Below are 24,729 nucleotides of genomic sequence, written 5' to 3' on the forward strand. Positions count from 1 at the left end.
AGAGTCTCGTTAAGAGGCAATGTTTTGTCTCAATTCTGAAATTAATTCAAATTCCATCAGCAAGATGGACAGGGTTGGTAACAGGGTAGAGTGGAGCTTTCCTCACCGCCTGGATGACGAGGCACAGATGGGGATTGGGTGTATGGATTTTTTGAGATTATACTATTCACCGAGCAACCCAACAAACAACTGAACCAAACAAATGAAAAGAAAAAAGAAAAAAGTAAAGCAGTGGCAGACCTATTTATCAACCAGGCCAATTAATTGTCTGACAGTTGGCATTGCAGATTATGTGCCAATATTTGGCTGATTATAAAAACTATTTCCTATTCACAATTATTTTTGAGTGAAATATTTTAGTAAATATATAAAAATTTGTGTCAATTAGATAAAAAAAATGAATGCTTTTAATCAGCAAAGATGCATTATTCATCAAAAGAGACAGTAAAGAGGTCACACACACACACACACACACACACACACACACACACACACACACACACACACACACACACACACACACACACACACACACACACACACACACACACACACACACACACACACACACACACACCTTCTAGGATTTGAAGGCCAAATAAACAATAATATAAGAACATTCTAGAACGTTGAGAAAGGGCTAGATGTCTGCACCATGTGTCTCCACATATCTCCCGAAAGCATTCGGCTGGTTTGTGCAACAGGTGGCTGGGTTTGCCCTCCTCTCCCAGCACTCCGGGATGGGGTGGAAGAAAAGCTCTATTAGTATCAGAATACTTTTCCAAACTTGGTAATGAAAATCTCTCTTAAAGCTACCACCTGGCTCGCACTATCCTCTGTACAACAGCCATCTACATTATCCATGACTGAATACAAACCTAGCAGATGCATTATTGGCTGGCCTTTGGGAGAAGACAAATGAGTCAGTATTTAATGCAATATTTAATAACAGTTCATTTAAGAGTTAGGATTCTGACAGGAGCTAAAACTGTTCTACGAATAGAGCTTTTTAAATACATCAAACAAAAGAAAAATGTCCAGCACACTATACTAAATTATTACAGTGGATTTAATTGATTGACTGAACTGGGGAGAATCTTAACATGGACAGGAGAATTATGAGTTTATCTCTGCAGATGGAGAGGTTGGTGAGTACACTTTAGCTGCAGGTAACATTAGTATGATAACATTGACACTGAATTCCCTTTCGAGAACGTTCACTTCGTAAAACGCAGTACAGCTGCACAGCGAGCACAGAGCAGAGCGTCTAGCTCACTCATTGGCTGTGCTGCAGCAACTGCATGAACATGGCGAGGCGGCTAAGACACGCAAACCAATCGAGTCGCTTCACCCCCAGGGCGCATCAGAACTCGCCAGCATAGGCGTGGCTTATGTCTATATAAGCAGACCATTTCGCCATAAAATCAGATTTAATCTCCTTCTGATCTCCGAGCCTTTGCCGACGATGAGCCCCTGCAGCGGAACGAGCGACCAGAATCAGCGGACACGGCACCTTCAACTCGGCGCCGCCTTCCCCTGAATCGCAGTTAACCTGCGGCTATCTGGCAAGAGAAGCCTTATATCCTTTTTTCACTACTTCTGTGTGTTCGCTATCGCTACACTAGAAGCTGAAAGAGCAAATTTCTGGTCTCGAGAAGGAAAGTGGTTTCAACAGATGCCTCCAACCGGGGTTGGGGGGCACTGTGCGAGGGCAGGCCAATCTCCGGCCTCTGGTCGAGCCTGTAGAAGTGCCTACATATCAAATGAATTGAAATGAGTAGTTCATTTAGCCCTGAAAACCTTTCTCTCAGATCTGGTAGAACACCACATCCTGGTCCATATAGACAACATGTCAGTGGTGTCCTATACCTATATAAATCGCCAGGGTGGCCTAAGACTGGCCAGCCTGAACACTATGGACAGACTCCTCCTCCTTTGGGCACATGCCAACCTGCGCTTGCTAAGGGCGCTGCACATACCGGGCATTCTGAACCAGGGCTCCAGATATGTTATCCATAGACAATGTCCCCCCAGAGGAATGGTCTCTCCACCCTCAAACAGTTCACGTGATCTGGAGCACCTTCGGCAAGGCAGAGGTCGACCTCTTCGCCTCAGAAGATTAGATAAAGATTTCTCTTTTCGAAGAAAAGGGACGCGCTGGCCCACAACTGGCCCAGCCACCTAGGGCTGGGTACCAAGTTCTATACTTTTTAGGTACCGACCGAACTGCCTCGATACTATCGAGTATCGAAAAATGACATGTTGTTCGGTTCCAGATTTCGATACCTAAGGAGTTAACTCGTCAACGTCAGTGCTCAAACAAATACATATGAAATGCACATACACGCAAACACTACACACACAAGAGGCGCGGAACTCTCCAAGCACATACTCGTATGAGACACGCACGTGCACGCACAAACTCTCCACGCGCAAACTTGTATGAGACGCGAGCACACACACAAACTCGCGCACATACTCAATGACACGGGAGCACACACACACAAACTCTCCGCGCACATATTCATATGAGACGCGAGCACATACACATAATACCTTAAAGATGTGGAAAAGTCGATCAAAAGTGTGGGTACATTTCTCCAGGCTCGGTGCCAACAGCGCGTGATGCAGTATTTGCGGTAAAATAATTGCTGCAAAGACCGGTATACCACGACAAATATGATGAAGACCTTGACAGTGCACGGAGTAAACATAAAAGTTGCTCCGTCTTCGACTGGTAAATGAAGAGATACCTTGTTGATCACTCTGACAGTGTTTATATTGCAGTAAATAATAACCTACTGAATGTACACTGCCGTTCAAAAATGTGTTGGCTAGTCAGAATTTTTTTTCAGTAAGGAATAGGATGCATTAAAGTTATCAAAGGTGACATTAAAACATGTGTAATGTTAATAAATATTTAGTTTTTAAATAAATGCTGTTCTTTTGAATTTTTCAAAGAATCATGAAAAAAATGATCAGTTTCAAAAATATTAAGCAGCAAACTGTTTTCATATTTCTGAAGGGTCATGTGACACTGAAGTAATGATTTAGAAAATTCAGCTTTGAATTCAATTCATTTCAATAAATTACATTTTGAAATATATTCAAATAAGATTTTAAATTGTAATACTATTTCACAATATTACAAGTTTTACAGTATTTTTTATTTAAAAAAATTCAGCTTTGGTGAGCATGAGCACTTTATAAAACATTTTTTGTTCCTTTGTGCTTTTTTTGTTCCTTTTTGCACTGGCTAGGAGCATGAGTCAAACTGAAAAAATATAATGTTTATAATTTTTATAATTATAGTTATGTAATCTTGTTCAAATGGATTTCATAAAATTGGTATCGAAAAAAGTATTGTTAGGAACCGGTATCGAAAGATTTTGAACAATACCCAGCCCTACAGCCACCCCCTTTATGCGTTCCCCCTGGTTTCGATGCTCCAACAGGTCATCGCGCGGATCAGGGAGAGCAAGTGCTCAGTCCTCCTCATAACCCCCATCTGGAGAACCAAAACTTGGTTCCCAGACCTGGCGAAGCTGCTGAAGGCAGTCCATACCGCTGCCCATACCGCTGATGAAGAACCTCCTCACGCAGGCGAACGGGTCAATCTGGCACCATCGCCGAGATCTGTGGGCCCTACATGTATGGCCCCTCAATGGGTACCCAGGGACCTCCCAGAAGGAGTCCAAAATACCGTGATTGAAGTTAGAGCACCGTCTACCAGACACCTCTATGCCCACAAGTGGTCAGCGTGAACTCGCAAGCTGGTGTGCAGCACAAAACGTGGACCCACAGATATGTGAAGTACCTCTAGAACTTCCCTTTCTTCAGGAGCTGATGGACGCAGGCAGGAGCCCCTCCTCGCTCAAAGTATATGTGACGTTAATTCCGGTGTTTCGCGCCCCTGTGGCTGGCCAATCCATGGGGAAAAGCGACCTGGTCCTTCGTTTCCTCAAGGGGGCCAGGAGGCTCAACCCGCCTCGGCCCCCCTCTGAAGGAAGACATCTGTGCGGCGGTAGGCTGGTCATCACCAGCCACATTTGAGAGATTCTATAACCTAAAGGTTCTTGCTCAGCAAGCACGGGTACTTTCTATCTAAAGGCCTCGCCTCTGAGGGTTCCGAGCCTCTGCAACATTATGCCTTAATAAAGGGCCCGACCTTTGTCTGGAAAATTGTGACTTTTAATCTTTACTGTTGTCTTGGGCTAATTAGCCCCAGGTAATGGTTCAGTGCGAAGTCGCTAGCTAATAGCACAGCGTTTAAAAATGGGTTCCCACTGCATATAGCTACGCAATACTTGTTCCCTACTCTCAGGGAACCGATGTTACGCTAGTAACAGAGTACGTTTTGATATAAAGGCAAACTGATGCATGGTACAAATTTCCAATTTTCTCAGTGAGTATAAACCTTAATTCTAACCTGATGATAACAGATTTTTATTTACATCATATAAAACCAACAGAAAGAAATATCAGTTTGAATTATGTGCAAGAATTTGAGAACACAGTTCCAGAGAGGAAAAAAATTCTTATAATACATTATACACATATACACTACCTTGGGGTTGTAATTATTTTTAAATAATAAAAAAAGTCTCTTATGCTCTACAAGGCTGCATTTATTTGATCAAAAACACGGCAAAACAGTAATATTGTGAAATATAATTACAATTTAAAATAACAGTTTTCTATGGAAGCTTGGTTTCCGCCAAGGAATACAGCAATTTAAAAAATAACCGTTTAAAAAAAAAAACGTTATCTTGCAAATCTGACATTTTCTCGCAATTGCAAGTTGATATTTTGCAATTCTGACTATTTTTCTCAGAATTGTGAGATATTAAGTCCCGTTCTGAGGGAATTTTTTTTATTTAAAATATAAGCTGTCCTGTCGCAGAATTGTAAGTTTACATCTCACAATTCTGACTTTATAAGAAAAAAATTTGCGACTATACATCACACAATTTTGATTTTATAACTCACACTTTATATCATAAAAAGTTGCAATTACCTTTTTATTTTTTATTCAGTGGCAGAAACAAGCTTTCATAGTTTACTATTTGAATATATAGTCATTTATTTCTGTGATGGCAAAGCTGAATTTTCAGCATCCATTACTCCAGTCTTAAGTCTCACATGATCCCTCAGAAATCATTCAAAAATGCTGATTTGGCGATCAAAAAACATTTCTTAAATGTTTTTAAAAAAAATCTTAATAACACAATAAAAGCTGTCCTGTCGACTTCTTGTGCATAAACATTTGGTCATGTTGGGAGTTCCAACTGATGCCAGCCTGAAAGTTTTTTTTCGCCACCAGAATGGCAGATGGTGGGACAGACTTCTAATTTTGCTGCCCCTCCATCTATGAGGTCTTTTCAAGTGAGTCAATCTATTTTACGGAGAGCTTCTGAACCTGTTCAAGCCCCTGCAGGCTAGCAGGAAGACCTTGATTTATCTTTGGCCACAGAGAGGGAGAGACATAGGGGGAAGGAGTCTGGACAGGGACAACGGACGCTATACTTTTTTTCATTAATGCCCCCCACAAAACGCTTGGTGACATGGTGACTGTGGCGAGCAGTATGTCAGTAACAATTAAAGGATTGATATCTCAGGGCAGAACATATGCTCTATCTGAGTGGGGCTCAGAGTCTATTCTCCTTTATCTCACTGTGCACTTGGGGGACCTACCAATACTTTAAGCTTCTGAGTTAGATGAAAATAATCAAACCACACATCACAACACTCCCAGAAAACGTACAAAAGCAGTCACTGAGCCAGTACCCTTTAAAAATGTACCAAGATACTTATATGTTTAACACACTAATATGCATCTTTTAGGGGTAAATATGATTTTGAAAGGGTAGCGCCCATGCAGTGACAGTTTTTGTAAATTTTTGCCTAATGCATTTTATCAAAATGTGTTGGATGTGATATTTTATGAAATATGTTTGCTAATATCATATGCTCAGAAAATTGCTGCATAAGAAGAGAAAATGACTTTCAGTGATATATTTAGTCAAGGCATTGATCCTGACTATAAATAATTAACACATATTGCTGTAATATGAGAGAGGCTAGTTCCTGTTCACCACAAGAGTTTAAGTTACCATCTCTTTCAGAGAAAGTCCTGAACACAAGCTAACAGCTATTTATTCATATAAGGCTAGCAAAAAAACAAAACAAAAAAAAGAAGGAAAAAAATAGATTACACTTTATTTTAAGGTGTCATTGTTACAGTGTAATTATATATTTAAGTACTGTGTAATAATAATTAACATACTTACTATAGCCAAGGTAGGATTAAAGATTTGGTTGAGGATTAGCTGCATTTAATTATGCATAATTTATTGGTATTACTATAGTAAGTACATGTAACAAGAACAATGTAAAATAAAGTGTAAAAACAATTATATAGAATATATATATATATATATATATATATATATATATATATATATATATATATATATATATATATATAATAATAATAATAAAAATTTATTTCTTCAGCACATTTAAACACAACACGAGTTGACCAAAGTGCTTTACAGATTCCACATTTCAAAAAACATAAAAAGGACAGACATAAAAAGGAGAATTAACATATAGAGGACAAACAAAGACCGACGGCATGCCGAGCGAATCACAGGCGCCATCTTTTGGAATATATATATATATATATATGTACTGTATATATACACACGGTATATATCAGCACAATATTGTACAATATGCAATGTATTTGATATATTTTAAGTATATATATATATATATATATATATATATACACACATACATACATACATACATAATACATATACATAAATTCCAATACACATTCCTAAAATGTCCACATAAGCTCATATCAACTTCCTTCCTTTGTTTTGGCTGATTTCCCCAAAGGATGCTATAATTAAAAGCTACCTTGTGTCAATTTCACTAGAATAAACTGTAAAACATGTTTTCCAAGATTGGCTAAATAGCTTACATATTACAATGCACACACATGAAAAGAAGTATTTCTCCAACAGAGTGAGAGCTATAGGTCTTTATGCGTTTATACACACCATCATATATGGCCTCTCTACCCTCAAGCCATAATTAAAGAGAAATAGGCAGATTAGTGTGTATATGAAATCACATATAATCACATATGTCATAAAAGTACAATTATGATGGTTAGATTAGTAGATCTGGCTACTGAAGGTCATAGTTAATAATAAATGTTTAATAAAACCCGAATCACATTTCACACATTCACATAAGCTCATTGCCTTCAGGGCCCATCTACTTGACCAGTTGAATTTCAGAACCAATTAAAGATGAAATCAAAATAGGAGTTTTGTTTTCTTTAGTTCAAGTGCATTAGCTTTGAAATTATCTATGTGCCTGAATTTGCCTAAATTAACTATTACATAGCAGTACTATATTTTATTTTATTAACAGTATTTATTTTAAATAAGTATTTTGTAAAATTATAAATGTCTTTACTTCACTTTTGATAATTTTAATGCATCCTTGTTGAATACAAAAAATTTTGTCTTTCAAAAAAAAAAAAATACCCCAACATTTTTTCACATTACAATATGAACAATCTACAGTTTTTCTCTGAAAAAGTATTTTCAGAAATATTTTGCACAATGTTTGGACTTCCATCCTCTGTACAATAAAAAGTTTTGGTTACTACCATTAGCTCTCAATCTCCAAAAAGGACCAAAAACACCATAAAAGTATAATAATAGAAGTCTGAATGACTAAAAGAGCCACTAGGACAATCTGCTATGAAAAACTCCTGCTGTACTTCACTGAGCAAAAAAAAAAATCATACAGATTTCACATAAGGGTGCATTAAAGATTATATTATAATTATTATTATTTTTTGGTTGAACTTTCCCTTTAAGGTCTCTTTTTTTAAATCTTTCCGAGATCAACATCTCAAATCTAGTGTCAGAATTGCATGGTATATGTTCCAGTTGGTTGCAAGCTCTGAGTAAATTGTACTTTCCTTTAAAAATCAAATTGGATTTCATGTCTCTGTAGTCTCTCAGGTCAGGGTGCAATATAGCATCTCCCTGTCACCACAAAATTACAAACGTGTAACTCCATTTGAGAAATAAAGTTATGAGGAGCGCACATCCTCTCCCCCCCCCCAAACGACCAAAGTTTTACAGTTTTGTTCAAAACTACATTAGCTGTGAGAAGATAAGCTACACTGTTGACTTTGTTTAATCTAATGGGAGTACATCAGAACACTCAATCTAAAACCAGCACACTCACTGTTGCTCTTGGAGGCTGGTACCTGTGTCACTTACACCTCCTCTCAGTGCGGACAGAAAGTTAATTAACTGCCTGTAGGACTCGGCCCTATGACAGGCACAGAGTTGGACACATTCTGTTCCACAGGCGTTTATAGTGATGAATTAGCTCTGCCGCCCACCTCCACATCCCCCTCCCATCACCAACTTTGTCCTTCGTCCATTCTAAATAGCAATGCTAGCTATTGAAGAATTACCGCTGCCTATCGCCACAGTGTCATATAACAGCGCTCGTGCCAATACAGTATAAGTGATATGAAACATGGTACTGTAGGTCTTTAAAAGACAGATGGCGAGTGTGGTAACTTCTGCTTCTTTTAACACACCACACGACACAGCATATTCTCTGAGACTGAGAGGCTCTGAGAATTTATTCCTGTGATGTCAAACTGAATTTTCAGCATCTAGGAGTCACGTGAGTATATTAATAATATACAATAGTCAGCATTTGAAGTGGATAAAAGTTAATCAAACTTGTCCTAAGACAAGAACGGGTCGGGTAGTGTTCATAATTAATGTATAACTTTGATGAAAGGTTTTGAACCACTTCAAATGTTGAGTACTGTAGGATATTAATATCCTCATATGCAAATTTGGTGCTAAAGAAACATTTCTTATGTTTATCAATGCTGAAAACAATTGTGTTGTATTTTTTATTATTATAGAAAATGTTAAATAACAGCATTTATTTGGAATAGAAATCTTTTGTAACATTATAAATATCTTTACTGTCACTATTGATCAATTTAATGCATTCTTTATGAGTTACTTGTTGTGTTAACTTCCTTGCTATATTAATTTCTATCAAAATTCAAAATATTTATATATTACTGATAACGAACTTTTAAAAGGTGTAAATATAAAAAAAATTAAAGGGATGTAGAATATGGTCATGCAGAATCAAGGCATAAATATTTGCTTTTTAAGTACTAATAAGCAACCACTATCCATAGTAATATGCATGCTAATAAGATAATAGCAAGGAATTTGACTTTAAAGTGTTATCGAACAAAAAAAATTACAATATATAAAAATAGTCTTGTTTATTTATTCTATATACTATTTTAAGAAAAATTGTGTTTTATAACACAAAAGTGATGAGCTGTGAGGATAGAGGTGATATCTACTTCTACTGTAGACGTAGTTTGTTACATTTTTGTAATTTCACAACCTGTTCTCTGATGGATGACGTAAAAAGGGGGTCTATGTGAAAATCCTGAATGAGATATGAAGTGATACTGATTTATATAACTCCCTCACTGTTCTTTTTATGAAGCATTGCTCTATTGGAATCGCTCTGTCCGTGCCCTTGACCAGCAATCAGTCAAGTATGAGAGTGCGCACACACACACACACACACACACACACACGCACACACACACACACACACACACACACACACACACACACACACACACACACACACACACACACACACACACACACACACACACACACACACACACACACACACACACACACACACACACACACACACACACACACACACCTTCTAGGATTTGAAGGCCAAATAAACAGTCGGTGTCTTACACCTCTTGAATTTAGTATCAGATTGTTTTGGCATAGGTCAGAATTTATGGTGTTATTGCTGCACAGAATAATACAAACACACATTCCACTGGATATTATACTTCTGCTGTATATGTTTATCACAGTAATCCACATGCACTGTTAACCAATTAATACAAATTCATCTGACTTAAAGCAGAACTAAGTAACTTTTTTACCTTAACCGAACAGCTTTGGAGTCATTGTAATGTTTATATTACTGATTTCGTGTTGAATGGTGGTCGTCTCGCACCCCCCTGGTGCCTGTGAGCCGCAAAACCACCCTTGCAACATCGGACCTGCGTTTTCAGAATGGCGAAAAAAAACGAAGAAAGCGCGGTCGGAAGAGTCTAGAAAAAGGTAACGAGAATCTGACAGCACGAGGAACCGGACAAGAGTCACACTCGCTCAGTCTTTCACTGTTAAAGTTGATTCCTGCGATTATCATGAGAACAGTTGTCAATATCTCATATAAAAATTATCAGGACATAAATAAGCCTACATGTTGTAAATAGTGTAAATGAGCGCAATTTGCTAACTATTATGATAAATTGCAATAATGAAATCGCTCTCACTGTGGAACCGGCAGGAATCAAGCGCGTCTCCTCTGGTGTTGTTCGTCGAGCTACACAATAGCCAATCAGAAAACAGCACTATTGTATCTGGGTAAGATTTAACGCAACAATCAATGACAAAAATGTATCTGTCGGCTGGATGTCACTCTTGCCTGTCTTCAAAACTTGAGAGCCCTGCGAAATAATGCAACGTACATGATACACTTTATTGGTGTCATCTGGCATTTGGCTCAGGTAAGCCTAACGCGGTAGGCTACTTTATTATTATGAAGTGCAGAGGCCGTGAATACAGATACGCTCTGTGTGAGTGGTGTTTACGACAGTAAAAAGTGCATCAGATGTCAATGTCTGGTTGTGCATGGCAACTAATAAAACGACTCACTTCTAAACAGTCTCAATCCCATAGAATCTAATCATATAATAATAATCATAATAAAATATAATCCTTAAACTCAATCCATGTTAAAATGTCTAACTTTACAGCAGAAAAAAAAATTTTTTTACAGCCTGGTGCAAAAAGTGGTTTTGGTCTATATAGCTAATTTTGCCCTTCATGACAACTGTGAGGGGGGTGATTTTTTATTTTTTTTTACAACTCAACCGTTTACATTTTATCAAGCTTTAAAATTGTGCATAATTAAGGGCGTGGCCACTTGAGTGACAGTCAGTATGCCGTTGCTGTCACTACTAGCCATCTGTCTGCTGTCTGTTAGCTGTCACGTCACCTCAGCTAATCCCGCCTCTTTGCCCATTTTCTCTTATCCGGTGTGGTGAAGTGATAAGTCCCAGTTTAGGACCCCAGTAGTATGCCTGATCTAAAGCTGTTCTTGCGACTCTTAATGTAATCAATCAAACTTTAATTCATGTAATAATCTTTATTTTTTATCCTGATTATTAATATAGTTAAAGTGAAAGAAATTGCATTTTTAGGTATGTTTTGCGACATTGTAAATTGTTATTAAGCAATAAGGCATAATATAATTGTTTTTAATTGCAAGCATGTCATGTCATAATTCTTTCTTAAACAGAATTATGCTTGTATCATATTTGTTATCGAAAAATATTGTAGATGGTGTAAAAAACTTTATCTCTAATCATTTCGGATAGCTGTATGCTATGCTACTATCAAGCTAACAAAAAAAAACACTAAGAATGAGAAATGTTTGATTTTACAATCCATAGCTTCGGTTATATAGTAGTATACGAAACATAAGTTAAAAGACATTAATGGTCGTTATAACGTGGTTCAAACGACTTTTATAATAAATTGATATCCGATTTGTAACTAGGCAGAACAACGATTACCCATAAAACGTGCTTACCGATAAAACCAATCGGATTGCTTGGGTCCTCAGCTGGCACTTTGGGCTTCAAAAATGGTCTTCAGAAACCTATGGGTGACGTCAAAATATGTTTGCATGTCTGTGTATATATATTGATTAATTGCGATTAAATTCATCTAACATAAAAGTTTGTTTATATAATATATGTGTGTTTGTACATGTATATGTATATATATATATATATATATATATATATATATATATATATATATATATATATATAAATAAACAAACTTTTATGTTAGATTAATTTAATTGCGATTAATTGATTAGACAGCACTAATTATATCCACTGATATCTCAAATTAAACTCTGTTAACATTTTAGCACAAATTTACATAGTCTAATATCATTACAATGTGTGTTAGGGAATCAAAGCACATTTTTCATCTTTCAGGGTGTTTGTTTCGTGGAAGAAGTTGTTTTGTGGGAGCATGCTCTGCTGTTTTGCAGTCCATTTGCAGCTTCCAGTGAAGCATGCTGGTTTGACTGTTGTCAAAATTCTTCCTCCTGTGGTGACAAGTTGAGATGTTATATTGACAAATCACACAGACTGGGCCAGTATACACGCTGTCATGGTTGACAACAGACACACTGCAGAGCAAAAAAGATACATTCCAGATCTCCAACCACCAAACTTCACTTCTTAAGACTTCTTAAGACTCTTTAGAGTGGATGACAATTATTATGCACGGTCCAGTCACTACAAAGAACAAGAAAACCAACATACCAGAGGAAATTGCACTGATTGTGTATATCCTACAGACTAAAAGAGTTACATTTACTCTCTTTCAGAAATGCGTGTGGCACAGTAGATATGTAAAATATGGTGACTGAACAGAAACATAAGGTCCTGATATATCAGGGGTGGATGTAGAAGCCGAGGAGTTAAGATCAAAGTAGCTTGGATACGAATGTCTGCCAGTGGATTCAAGTATATGACTACCTCCTGCTCTACCCAGCTCGCATACTGATGAATTCCACACTCAGCCACTCCCTTTAATGGACACGCAAAGATCCCCTGCATGCGAGAACCAGACGGGGGAGACAGATTGAACAGGCATATATAATACAGAGAGTATATTAACAAAAAATATTCTTTATCGTCTCTATGGTCATGTTTGGAATGTTTTTACTGTATACTGCATTAAATATGTTTTTTAATCATGTGAAATGTTTATGCTAAACTGTTGTCATATGAACTCAAGATTTCACGTTTTATTCAGCAAAATTAATTTAGTTATTATCTTGAAAATCTAAACTGATTATTTAGCAATTTTCCATCTAATTGTTCATAAAATTTTTTTCTCTTGGCAATTCAGTTTCACTTAAAAAGTAACAAAAATTAAATAATAAAAAATAAAAAGAGAAAAGAAAGAGACATTTAAAAAAATTTGGTTGATATAATTTCCAAAAACAAACAAACATATAAAAAGCAAAGGATAGTATTGTTAACTTGGTCAATTTGGCCAGTCAGTCCAATTTAACAATTTAATAAATAATTTATTAAAATATAAAAAAAAGAAAAAGAGATAATCCAACGCACACACACGCACGCACAAACAAATAGAAGGTCAAAAAAAGCCAAGTGCATTGCATTGTGTACAGCTGATAATATTCCACACATAAACAACAATTAACTTGCAAGTAAATTGCATTGTGGAATACAGCATCCCATTCAAGGTTATATAACATACTGAAATGTTGCATACTACAAACAATACACATACTGCATAAATATAAAATGTACTGTTTAAAGTAAAGTATGTCCTAGCAGAGTACGTTTTAAGACAGTATGCAAATCCAAACAATGGAATGACACCACAGGTAACTTAGCAGCTGCTGTTAGATATATATATATCTGCCTAGAGTACAATCACCTGAAAGCCTTTTTCCAACAGCAACCACTGCTGAGGCTATGAGGCTTTTGCAATTAAGAACCCGCTCGTTGAAGTTCAGAGGTTGTAATTTGCATGCTAATATGTAGCAGAGGCTACAATCTTCTTTTATTGTGTCTAAAATCAACATTGGCCTTTATATGTAATTGCTTTCTTGATTCAGAATGTTTATTTCCTTGTTAGCTGGGAATGAAGTATATAAGAGCAGCAAAACAATACTATTTGAAGTTAGGTTTTAAGAAAATGCTAGTATGATAGTCTTAACTTGTGTCTCTGGAATTGCATTTGGGTCTCTGATCAATAGCCATTTCCTTATTGCTTCAGAGCCATGTCAATTTTAAACTAAGGCTCATTGGAAAACCAAGCATTTTTGCAAAACTCCAAAAACGTACCTATACATAGAATGAATTGGAGTTTCCAGTTGAAATGAACACTAAAGGCACTACAATGGCAACAACTTCTATTAGCCATTCTATTAGCCTTCTATTAGCTATTCTATTAGGCAGATTATTGATTAATAATTACTTATCTTGCACTTGTCTTTGTACAATACTATGGCATGTCATGACCTCAAAACACTTTTACGGTAGTGTAAGGTTTGTTTGTAAACTAATACAACTCCATTTGTATGGCTTTTCCTCACTTGGTACAGCATTGCACTTGCGATGAGAATCCCTAGTCCATGCGTTTTTCTCACATTTGCATTTGTTAACACTAAACCCTACGCATAAACGATAGTGTACTGTAGGTAGTTCATTATTTGCAATACGTACGTACAACAACCAACGTAATAAAACGTTGCGATTGTTTTGGCATCGCAGTGTTTTTTTTCTTCAGTTGAGACGCTTCGTGTTACTAGTATCTTATTCCACAGGTAGTTTGTTTCTGTGTTGTTTCTATCTAAAAATATTATTTTATTCCGTTATTATGCTTGCTGTTGTCATGTGTTGATGTTGTACAAGCAGAATGTGGCGGTTGGTTGGCCGGTGTGGTATTGTCCCACCCCTCCTCGCCTGTGATTGGACATCTAGGTAAAAAGTGACAGTGCTGCATTTTCCAAAAGTTGAATATTCTTCAACTCTTGGCGACCGGTAAAAAACGCAGAACGCTCAGCGCTTCACAGCGTGAGAAAGACGCTCAGCGTCTCGTTACGCTCCTGGCGTTTTAAAAACGTGGCGCTCCCATTGAAAACAATTGTAAAATTACGCCAGCCGTGTGAAAAAAAGCTTTGGTGGACACAGGGCCGTAGGGTATTGACACAAATTTCATGATTCAATTATTATTAACTTATTCTGCTTGCACAACGTCAAGTACAATAATAACGGAACAAAATATTTTAAAACAAGAGCCAGAGCAAATACTTTTTAACTGAAAAAAACGCTGCGCTGCCAAAACGCTCTCAAGCACCCACAGCTAGGTGTTTTCAGCTGGCTAAAAACACTTTGGTGGACACGCAGCCTTAGTGCCATTCACTGGACATTTCACTTTAACAGCAGCGTGATATTATTCTGCAAAAATGTCGCCACAGGCAAATTTTTTCCAATGAATTCAATTTTGGTGGTGCCTTTCTGTTTTTGGTGGTGATGTCTTACACATATCCCAAACATTTTTACTGTGCATCCATCACTAGTCTCAACATTTTGTTTTCATTCACAGGCCTGAGCTCATGCTCACACACTTTAATGTTCTTTTATTTCATCCTTTTATTATTGCCTTCCCTGGATGGCTCAAGCAAAGTCTGATCTCATGAAACCAGGATTGAGAGATCTCCAAACGCTCCACCCAACAGTTTGAGCCCAAGATCCCACGGGATGACCGATGTTATTTGTAGTTGCACTCTAAGCCTGACATGTTATCTCGATCCGTGGTCAACGGCAGTTAATGTACAGGGACGTCTCGAGCCCTCGCGGTAATCACTAATGTTTATCAGAACCTGTCATCACCAAAGCTAATTAAAAATCATAAAACAAGGCTAAACAACACAGCTAATTAACAGGACATGGAATAACAATCCTCCACGGACTTCAGGCTAGCATGAATTTTCATACAAACTAGCGGAGGTTTATAATCATGAGAGATCTCTGGACGTGCTATTGGTTATGCTGGTGTGCTAGCACAAAACAAAGACTACAATCTTTTATATACTAACTATAAACTTTTCTAGCAACTTTTCTGACTGCCTGTAAGTTTGTGCAGCACAGAAAGTAATTTGTTGCTGGAAACACTGCGACTAACTGAGACAAGTTATCTAATCCTTTTTACACAATTTAAAACACTGGGGATTAAAAAAATGACACTGATACACTGATCAAGAAATTAAAATAACTTAAAATAAAATAAATTATGAGGGTAGCTGTAGACGGAGTCCAAAACATTTCACCGTACCTGCCAATAGCAAGTGCAATGTTCAACCATAAATAATTCATGCCATACATGAAATTATATTTAGCATTATTCCACAGTACAGTTCGGTCAGAACTGTCATTCATGGACAGTGGACAGAAACTGAATGATATTTAAAAAGAAAAAAGATGTTCCTCCATCCAAACTGGTGCGGTAAAACCCTGCACCATACATGTCACACAATCAGCGACATGGCATCCTACTGCTCCGCAGCGGGAGGAATCTATGTGTTTCTTCATTTTCCATCTGAGTGCACCATCAGACACAGGAGGTCCGCTTCCACAGAAGCCACAAAGAAGGAGCATTAAAGCACTACTGTGGCCCAGTCATGGCAGACACATCTATTAAATGAACATGGATTCGTATTTTTGAGCAATCAATCGTACAGCACTATGATGGGAGCATGAAAATTTGCATTACCTGACACCAATCCACAAATATGTGTGGAGAATAAGACAGTTAGTCCATGCAGCAGCTCTGAGATATTAGCATCTTAAGCAAGTGAATATTAAACCCTTCCATTTACCCAAGAGATGCAGACTTCCATTTGCGACAGGGGTAACTTCTTCGACACAGCGGCACAATAAAGTTGCCAGGGTTATCTGTGACATCGAGGGGCAAAGAAGCGTGCCGTCTTCAAAAGGAAAAGAAAGAGAGAGACATGTTCAGCTTACAAGAGGTTCTTGATGTTCGGTCATGCTTCAAACAGATCACAGTCAACAGGGAACAAATCACAGGCAAGCCGTGATACAGTCTGGAATGTACTAAAAAAATGAAATGTACTGAATTGGAATGATGGAAACACGCTGTGTACATGCACAATCAAACCAATTATGGTTTATGAGATTCATCCAAAAATGAACAGTCATTCCAAAACAATATGTACAATATACAATATCTTTCGTAAAACAGGAGAAATTTAGAAAAATATATAGGTACTCTTTTCTATGAAATTACAATTAACAGAAATTAGTGCTACATTTTTTTAATTTTTTATAATTATCATAAAATAAGTCTATAAGAAGTGTGCTATAGCTAGATATTTTCTAAAGTTGTACAATAACAAAATGGACTCAACAATAGGGGTTTTCGCACCGGAAACTTTTCATAGTTCTTAAAACTATTGGTGAAAATACTCGGTTTTTGGTGTTTGCGCCGCAGGAACTAGGAACGGTTTTCGTTCTAGGAACTCCTTTTAGGGGAACTAAATTAGCTCCTACTTCAGAGAAGGGTCTAACCCAGCACAATAGGAACTACCAGTGATGTCAGTGTACGCTGATTGGCCAAATGCACGCGAAACACCAGCAACAGCCATTTAAAAAAAAAGCCATGTACACAGATTACAACCTATATATTTACTCCACAAACTAACTCTATGAACATGGAAACAGTGATACATGACTCTCAACCTGCTAAGGAGAAAATCCAACGCAACTTTGAGGGGGATCAAGCAAAACATGATTATGTATTTCTGCTCAGTTAGCAAGATTGAACATCAACCACATGGCAAATACTAATACTTTTTCATATACGGTCTACTTTCTTTGTATGACAGTTTTATCTAATAACGTATTAGACAGGATTGTTAAACAGATCGTAAACAAATGAAGATGGAGAATAGGAGCGCTGTGTGCTCAGGCACTGGCGTTCTCAGCACCATCAAAATAAAAAACACAAAAACAAGCGCGGCTTACGTCATTTCAGAGTTCCTATTGGCGGTGCGAATGCAACCAGGAAAACGGCCCTAGGGGAACCTTTAGTTCTCAGGGAACCACCCTGGTGGCTAGTTCCTATAACTAGGTTCCCATAACTAGCCGGGTCGAAAGCCCCTAATAAGAACTACAGACACAAATAATGGATTATAAAATTATAAACCATAAATTCCACTTATGCTGGAAAACAGTGGCATACAATGTACAATATAACTGACTGGCTCATAGTTTTAACAATTCTTACTGATTCTTTCAAGACTTTCACAAGTCATTTTTGTAATTTCAGCAAAACGTCATCTGTGTAAGCCAGCTGGATAAAATTATATTGGTGATGAATCAGCAGAATTTGGAGCAACAATGTAACATTTAAGTTTGCAAAGGATAAAAATAGATGTACAAGATCAATGAACATAAACATTTTCAGTGGCAACAGAGTGCTGTGTTTTAACTCACTGACAACCACTCCCAAGCCAGTGGGACATCCTTACTGGTTTTAACGGTTTAAACAAAACATGATTGGCCCACCTGTATTTATGTTCACTGCACCAATACACACTGTAAGCATATTCAGTGTGTGTATATCTGGCATCTAAACCTCAAAAAACAGCTGACAATTTCAAAATCATGTGAACAGTTGTCTAGCATTGTCAGGTTATAAGATCTGAATTTTGATAGTTATCAATGTTTCGTCATACACAAACACACTCAGTGGTTGTCCATCCTTCAGTAGGCTGCAGTATGATGAATGTTTCAAGGACTTTCAAATCCTGTTCTGATTGAATGGGGGACCTTTGTAACTCACTGTATCTCACTCACGTTATTCAGCCTGAGGGTGGCATTCTAATGTTGATTGACAGGCTTTAAGTACAATGATATCTAATTGCCTTAATGTAGTATTTATAGCCTCGGAATGTTGTTTTAGAATATTACAAGTTGTAGAGGATCTGTAGAAGTTATGCCTATTCTGAGAAAAACAACAACAACAGAACTATATAAGGCTATTCACATGAGCACGTTAACTAAAGAATGTATACTTATATGTATATTAATTTGATACGCTACTCCACATAGTTACTGACCTGATGCAGACAACATACATATCGTCTTGGTCTGGAGCAAGGTTAACCATCAGCCTGAAATCTTCCCCAAAGGCTCTAAATTAGAGTGAGCTGTAGTTCCATTTTTCACCCACAGATTTACATTACATTTACATTACAAGATAAAAGAAAAATGAAACGAAAAAAAACAAATGTGCTTACATAATCAACTGGAGTGCTAAATTCATTACAACTCTTCATCACTCTGATTCAGCCCACCAAGAAAAAACAGAACAAAATGACATGTCCTTCACCTTGAAAACTAAGGAAATCTAAGAAGTAGGGACAATGATGCTGGGAAAACCAGCCCATAAGAGGAAAGGACATAAATAGTCTAAAATCATGGCATGCTTCCTTAATTCAAAGCATCCAACGATTTGAACATTCGTCATCAACTCTACAATAAATAAAGTCTGTTGAGATTAAAAGCAAAATCCTGTGCTTATCCAACATGGATGAGGACATTAAGTTAGTCCTTCTTAGGGCTGACTAAATAAATATTCACAGTATATTTATATTTGTTTTGCCAGCGATATAATTAAGCAACACTGTGAGTAGCTCAATAATTTAACGCACTTTTTATTTGATGGTTCAAGTGTTCATAAAACATGCCTTCACTAGATTTGCACTGTGTTCTAGTTCTTGTATTAAATAATTGTGATTATTTTAATTCGATTTTTGTGATTTAGTTGATACATTAAACAATTTTGACCATTTTTAAAAAAATATTTGGTTAATGCTTCAACTGAATGGAAAATTAATAATTTTAAGCCAATTCAGAGCAAATACTGAACATAAACACAAAGACATATAATGACCATCATCAGATGGATGAAAAATAGTGAGATATTTTTAGCTAGCTATATCATCCAGCCGTAGTCTTTCTTTCCAAAAAAAAAACCAAGGAATGAAACAAGCAGTTTTTTTTTAACTAAGCCATTTTAGACTCCATGATTAATTAAAAGGGAGCAGATTACATCTCTTCCTGTAGAGTTTTATAATCCTCATATCACTGCACAAGATAATCTAAAGCGCTGAGGACACAATCCTATGAAAAGCAGGTAGCATCCAACCAGAAAATAACATCTGTCTCTCTATGCTGTGTAGCCAGTCAGGTGACATTTGGGTAATATATGCAGAACATCTAGAAATCTTTATGTCGCAAAAGGACGGCGGTATTGTAGATTACAGGAGAATCGCTCTGCCTAATCATTACTGGCTAAGGGTTAATTTACATTTGCAATGAGTAATAATCTTTTCCAGACTATTAATGAAATCTAATGAAGGTGTATGAGAGGCTTACTGTCAGTACAATTAGATGTCATGTTCACCACAACTGCCTCTGAGAGACCAGAAAATTGAAGGAAAGCAGGACAGCGGTTTAACCGCATCTGTGCCATCCTGGACACCTGCTAAGATTCAGTTAGTTCTACCAATCCAATTTTCTGTAAGTATTCAAGATATCTAGTCTAAAATACCTTAAAAAAGGCAGATTTTTCGAGAATTACATCATACCGCCCATGTCAATATTACATGAGATTAAAAGACCAGATGTTTGCAGGATAACCGAGCCAGGCATGCTTTGAATGTCATGTTTTGCTTTTTGAATTACGAAGCATGGCTAGTCGAGCTTAAATGCAAGTATTAACATTCACAGGAGGCAATACATGCTCTTTAATCAGTTAAATAGAATGCATGCATTCAGTATTTTGCTTAAAATGGAATCTTCTGATTGAACAAAACTTCAATTGAATTTCAATCAGAGACACCAAGGTTCCTCATCCAGTTAATCAGCTATTTGGAATTGCTAAACTTATGACATTAAATTTATATTTACGCAATATCTCACTCTAATTTGTCGCCATGGCAGCAAACCAATGAATTAAATTCATCAAAATCCCACCACGTTTTTATCACCTCAATTTATGAACACAGAATTATTAATTACAAAGTCATTTTATTTTGTGTGCTTTCTTTTGTCATCGGCACAGTATACAGAGCTAAATTATAACTAAATCAGCATAATGAATGTTCTTATACATTGGCACTTTAAGCAGATAATTTCCCCATGATGCACAAAAGCCCATTTCCAGCCTGCTAATATTAATGACTGTGCATTTCATGGGTAAAAATAAATAAATAAAAAATTCTGCAATGTCACGTCAAAGCCATTTGGTTTACATGTCACAACCAAGACAAAGAAGCTGTTCTCCTCAGCGACCCTGCTAACCAATGATAATCGGTAATGTCATGGGATTAAAACCCTTTGAGTTTCTGCCCTGGCTGCCATAAGCTTTCTGTTATCACCGCAGAGCAGGTTCTAGAGTTGCATAAGTACTATAACCAAACAAATGCTCCAAAAGTTTAAAAAAAGAAGAAAAAGAAAAAAGAGAAAAAAAAAGTCAAAAAATCTGTAAAACCTAAAAGCTAGCCTAAGATTTGCTTCAAGGACTAATTGAGCTGCAAAACATCAGCTAATTTTCAAGAGCTTTTCATAAGCAAACATTGATCAAACACACACCCCAGAAGCACAACATGCTATTTAAAGCCCATATACCCACCACACCCATTTTAAAAAGGAATTCTGGCATTATTTACTTCGCTTCTTGTCGTTTCAAACCTGTATACCTTATTTTCTTCCATGGAACACTACAGAAAACCTTTTGAAGAATATTTTTATACAACTAAAAATGGTGATGCGTCAACACAATATTTGTACTCTGAATGCAAATGAGATTTCTATGGAAGCTTGTTTTCACCAAGGAATAAAACAATTTAAATGATAATTGCGACTTTTTATCTCAAAGTCAGAATTGCAAGATATAAACTCCCAATTCTGACTTTTATATCTTGCATTTCTGACTCATTTTCTCACAATTCTGACTTTTTCTCTCGCAATTGCAAGTTTATATCTTGCAATGCTGACTTATTTTATCAGAATTGTGAGATATAAACTCGCAATTGTGAGATATAAAGTCCAATTCTGAGGGGAAAAAAGAATTATATTATATTATAACACACAATTGCGAGTTTATACCATGTGATTCGGAGGAAAAAAGTCAAAGTTTATCTCATTGTGAGATAAAAAGTTGTAATTACCGGTTTTATCTTTATTCAGTGGCGATACATATTGCAATATGGCTTAATTAATTCCATAAATACATGCTCTGCATGTTTCAGAGTGAAATGTGGCAATGTATTCATACACACGAACACACCTCTGCATGTGCTGTGAGTTTTAATCACTTAGATTCACTACAGTGTTCACTTAAGCGTTTTTTCCTAGAGTATTTTGTCAATGGTTTTCAATGGGAGCGCCGTATATTTAAAAACTCCATCAGCATGACAAGGATCACTTTTATGGTGCTCAACAGTCTTGGTGCCTACTATAACTCAATTCTAAAACAATTCTCATTTTGTTCTCCACTGTTTGGAACAACATGAGGGTGAGTAAATTATGTATTTTTTATGGTAGTGAACTATCCTTTTAAAAAAGGGGAAAAACAAGACCTTGAACATGTTAACACCATCACCGAAGCACATGGAGAAATGATTAAATTAACATGGCCTTGTAAAAGCAATGCAAGTGAATAGCATGACATTGCGCTGACCCTTTTCCTTAAACAACAATCTGCGTCAGGTGCTTTTGATTCAGTCTCATATTAACCCTCTGAATCTCCCTCCCTCCCTGATAACTGACCCTGAAAATGGTGGGCAAGTTTTCATTAGTTCGAGGTCCTTGGTTTTGTCTGACAGCATCGATTCATGTGTCATTTTCACCAATAGTATATTGGTGATTCAGGTAGACATACTCTGATTGTAATACTCAAGCAAAGCTGAAAGACTATTTCCATTTCTCACAACAGCATTTGGCCTCATAGAGCATATGTTGCTTGTAATGGAGTTGCGTTTAGTACTGGCCAGCACCCAAACTACAAAACCGAATAATTGAGTTTAAATGGTCCAGACTGATCAGCATTGTGATCACAAATCTGTTCATTCCCTTCAAACCGTTTCCTCAGATCCAGCAGACAAACCACCATGCTACCATCAACCGTGCATGACATTAAAGAAGCTTTGAACCATTAAGCCACTGGTTTAATGTGCAGGGCTCCGATTCACTCTCTCTGCCCCTGGTACTGTGAAACAAACCGAGTACGAGTAGCTGTGCAGTTCAGCTTCACTGCACAACAATCCATCAGATCTGCCAGTTTGAGAATGGACTGACTGCTAACACATGGATGCCAAAAAACAAGGCCAAGCCACAAGTGTGTCTGGTAGACCGCTGGAAATATCACTGTGGTATATAATCTTTTTCAGATAAACCCACCCCTAAATAACACATAAAAACAAAACGAGCAATTGTTGGTCACTTTATATGTCAGTCAGATGTTCTCCTCTTGTCTCCACTTGTCCTCTTGAGCGTTCAATTTAGTCAAAGGTCTGGCTACACGACAATTACATTTTCTCTGATTTTGAATCAAATCCAAGTGATTCAGAAGGAAGCCTACAAAATTTCTCAACAAATCTATATGTATCATTTGTGTACAGTTACATGACAAAATAATAAAAATAAAATAATACGACCATACTTGCTTTTCAAAGTTGTAACGTGAAATAATTATAGTTACAGCAGTCCAATTCTTTTAGTTATTAACACCACTATAAAATTTGGCAACTTGCCATTAGCTTATACAATAATTATGTATATTTCTTAAAAATATATAAATATAAAATAAAGCTTTCAATAACATAAAAAAAAGGTGTACAGTTATTGCAATCTCTCGATTACCGATATTAGTTTACGGATTTACAGCAGTAAAAATAACTGTAGCCACAAAATGTGTTTTGTGGTAGCATAATGTTTGTAACCAGCTCAGTTTCCTGCTGTAGTGACCTCTTTCACTGTGCAGATGAACCATACAGAGGTCATTATCATATTGTTAATATATCATGGCAGAACCAAAGTGCTTTAAGTAGTACACCTCCATAAGTTAACTATACTCCCCTATTAATAAAGTACTAAACCTCCACTACTTTGAAAAAGGAAAATTGAGCACCCTGCATTGTGGGATATAGTTAATTGTGCTCTGGTTGTATACTGTATTTTTGCTCAAATTAGTTCATATGCATAGAGAAAATTAGCATATTATGCAAAGTATAGTGGCGGAATAAAAAAAAAAAGTACAGATAGTATGCAACAATGCTATTCCGAAAATAGCTCTATACGCTCCACGGGCCGTGGAGAAATTGTGGTAAATATAGTCTAGTTCTTCAAAATGGAAAAATTAGCACATTGTATTGTGGGATGTAATCCATTGTGCATGTATAGTTGTATACTGCAAATTTGCTCAATGTAGTTCTTATGTATACAGAAAATGCAAAGTATTTAAAAGTAGTACTACACAAAGTATAGCTACTCACCATTATAATAAAACAGTACAGATAATTGCCAATACAATAATACATACTGTATTAGGTGTACATCTGGCTATGAGTCCTCTCTCTCTCTCTCTCTCTCTCTCTCTCTCTCTCTCTCTCTCTCTCTCTCTCTCTCTCTCTCTCTCTCTCTCTCTCTCTCTCTCTCTCTCTCTCTCTCTCACTCTCTCTCTCACTCTCTCTCTCTCTGTGTCAACCTCAGATCTCTCATAACCCTGAGGGAGCCTTTATTTATAGGAGGCAGTAGCAACTTCAATGGCTTTTAATAATTAATGATTTTGAGACCTGGCTGCATCAGGCCAGCGTCACCAAACAGTAGTAAAGTCACCATATATATTACTGTGGCTTAACAACACTCACTTTAACTGGGCA

The 24,729-nt window shown here is 36.9% G+C and overlaps 1 protein-coding gene across 4 annotated transcripts in view; it reads right to left on the minus strand.

Annotated features, from left to right (window-relative positions):
• iqsec1b (IQ motif and Sec7 domain ArfGEF 1b) overlaps positions 1 to 24,729 on the minus strand; it is a 178,749-nt gene that overhangs the window by 97,015 nt on the left and 57,005 nt on the right. For 2 of the 4 annotated variants that reach the window (XM_077203576.1, XM_077203568.1), the window contains exon 3: positions 16,636 to 16,743. The exons of the other annotated variants lie outside the window; for them this stretch is intronic. In XM_077203576.1, coding sequence (XP_077059691.1) covers positions 16,636 to 16,743 — 108 coding nt within the window. The remainder of the gene's footprint in view (positions 1 to 16,635; positions 16,744 to 24,729) is intronic. 4 annotated transcript variants of the gene reach the window in all.

Source organism: Siphateles boraxobius, unplaced genomic scaffold (genome assembly GCF_051911475.1).
Source record: "Siphateles boraxobius isolate OS27281-9 unplaced genomic scaffold, OSU_SipBor_1 5, whole genome shotgun sequence".
Lineage (NCBI taxonomy): Eukaryota > Metazoa > Chordata > Actinopteri > Cypriniformes > Leuciscidae > Siphateles > Siphateles boraxobius.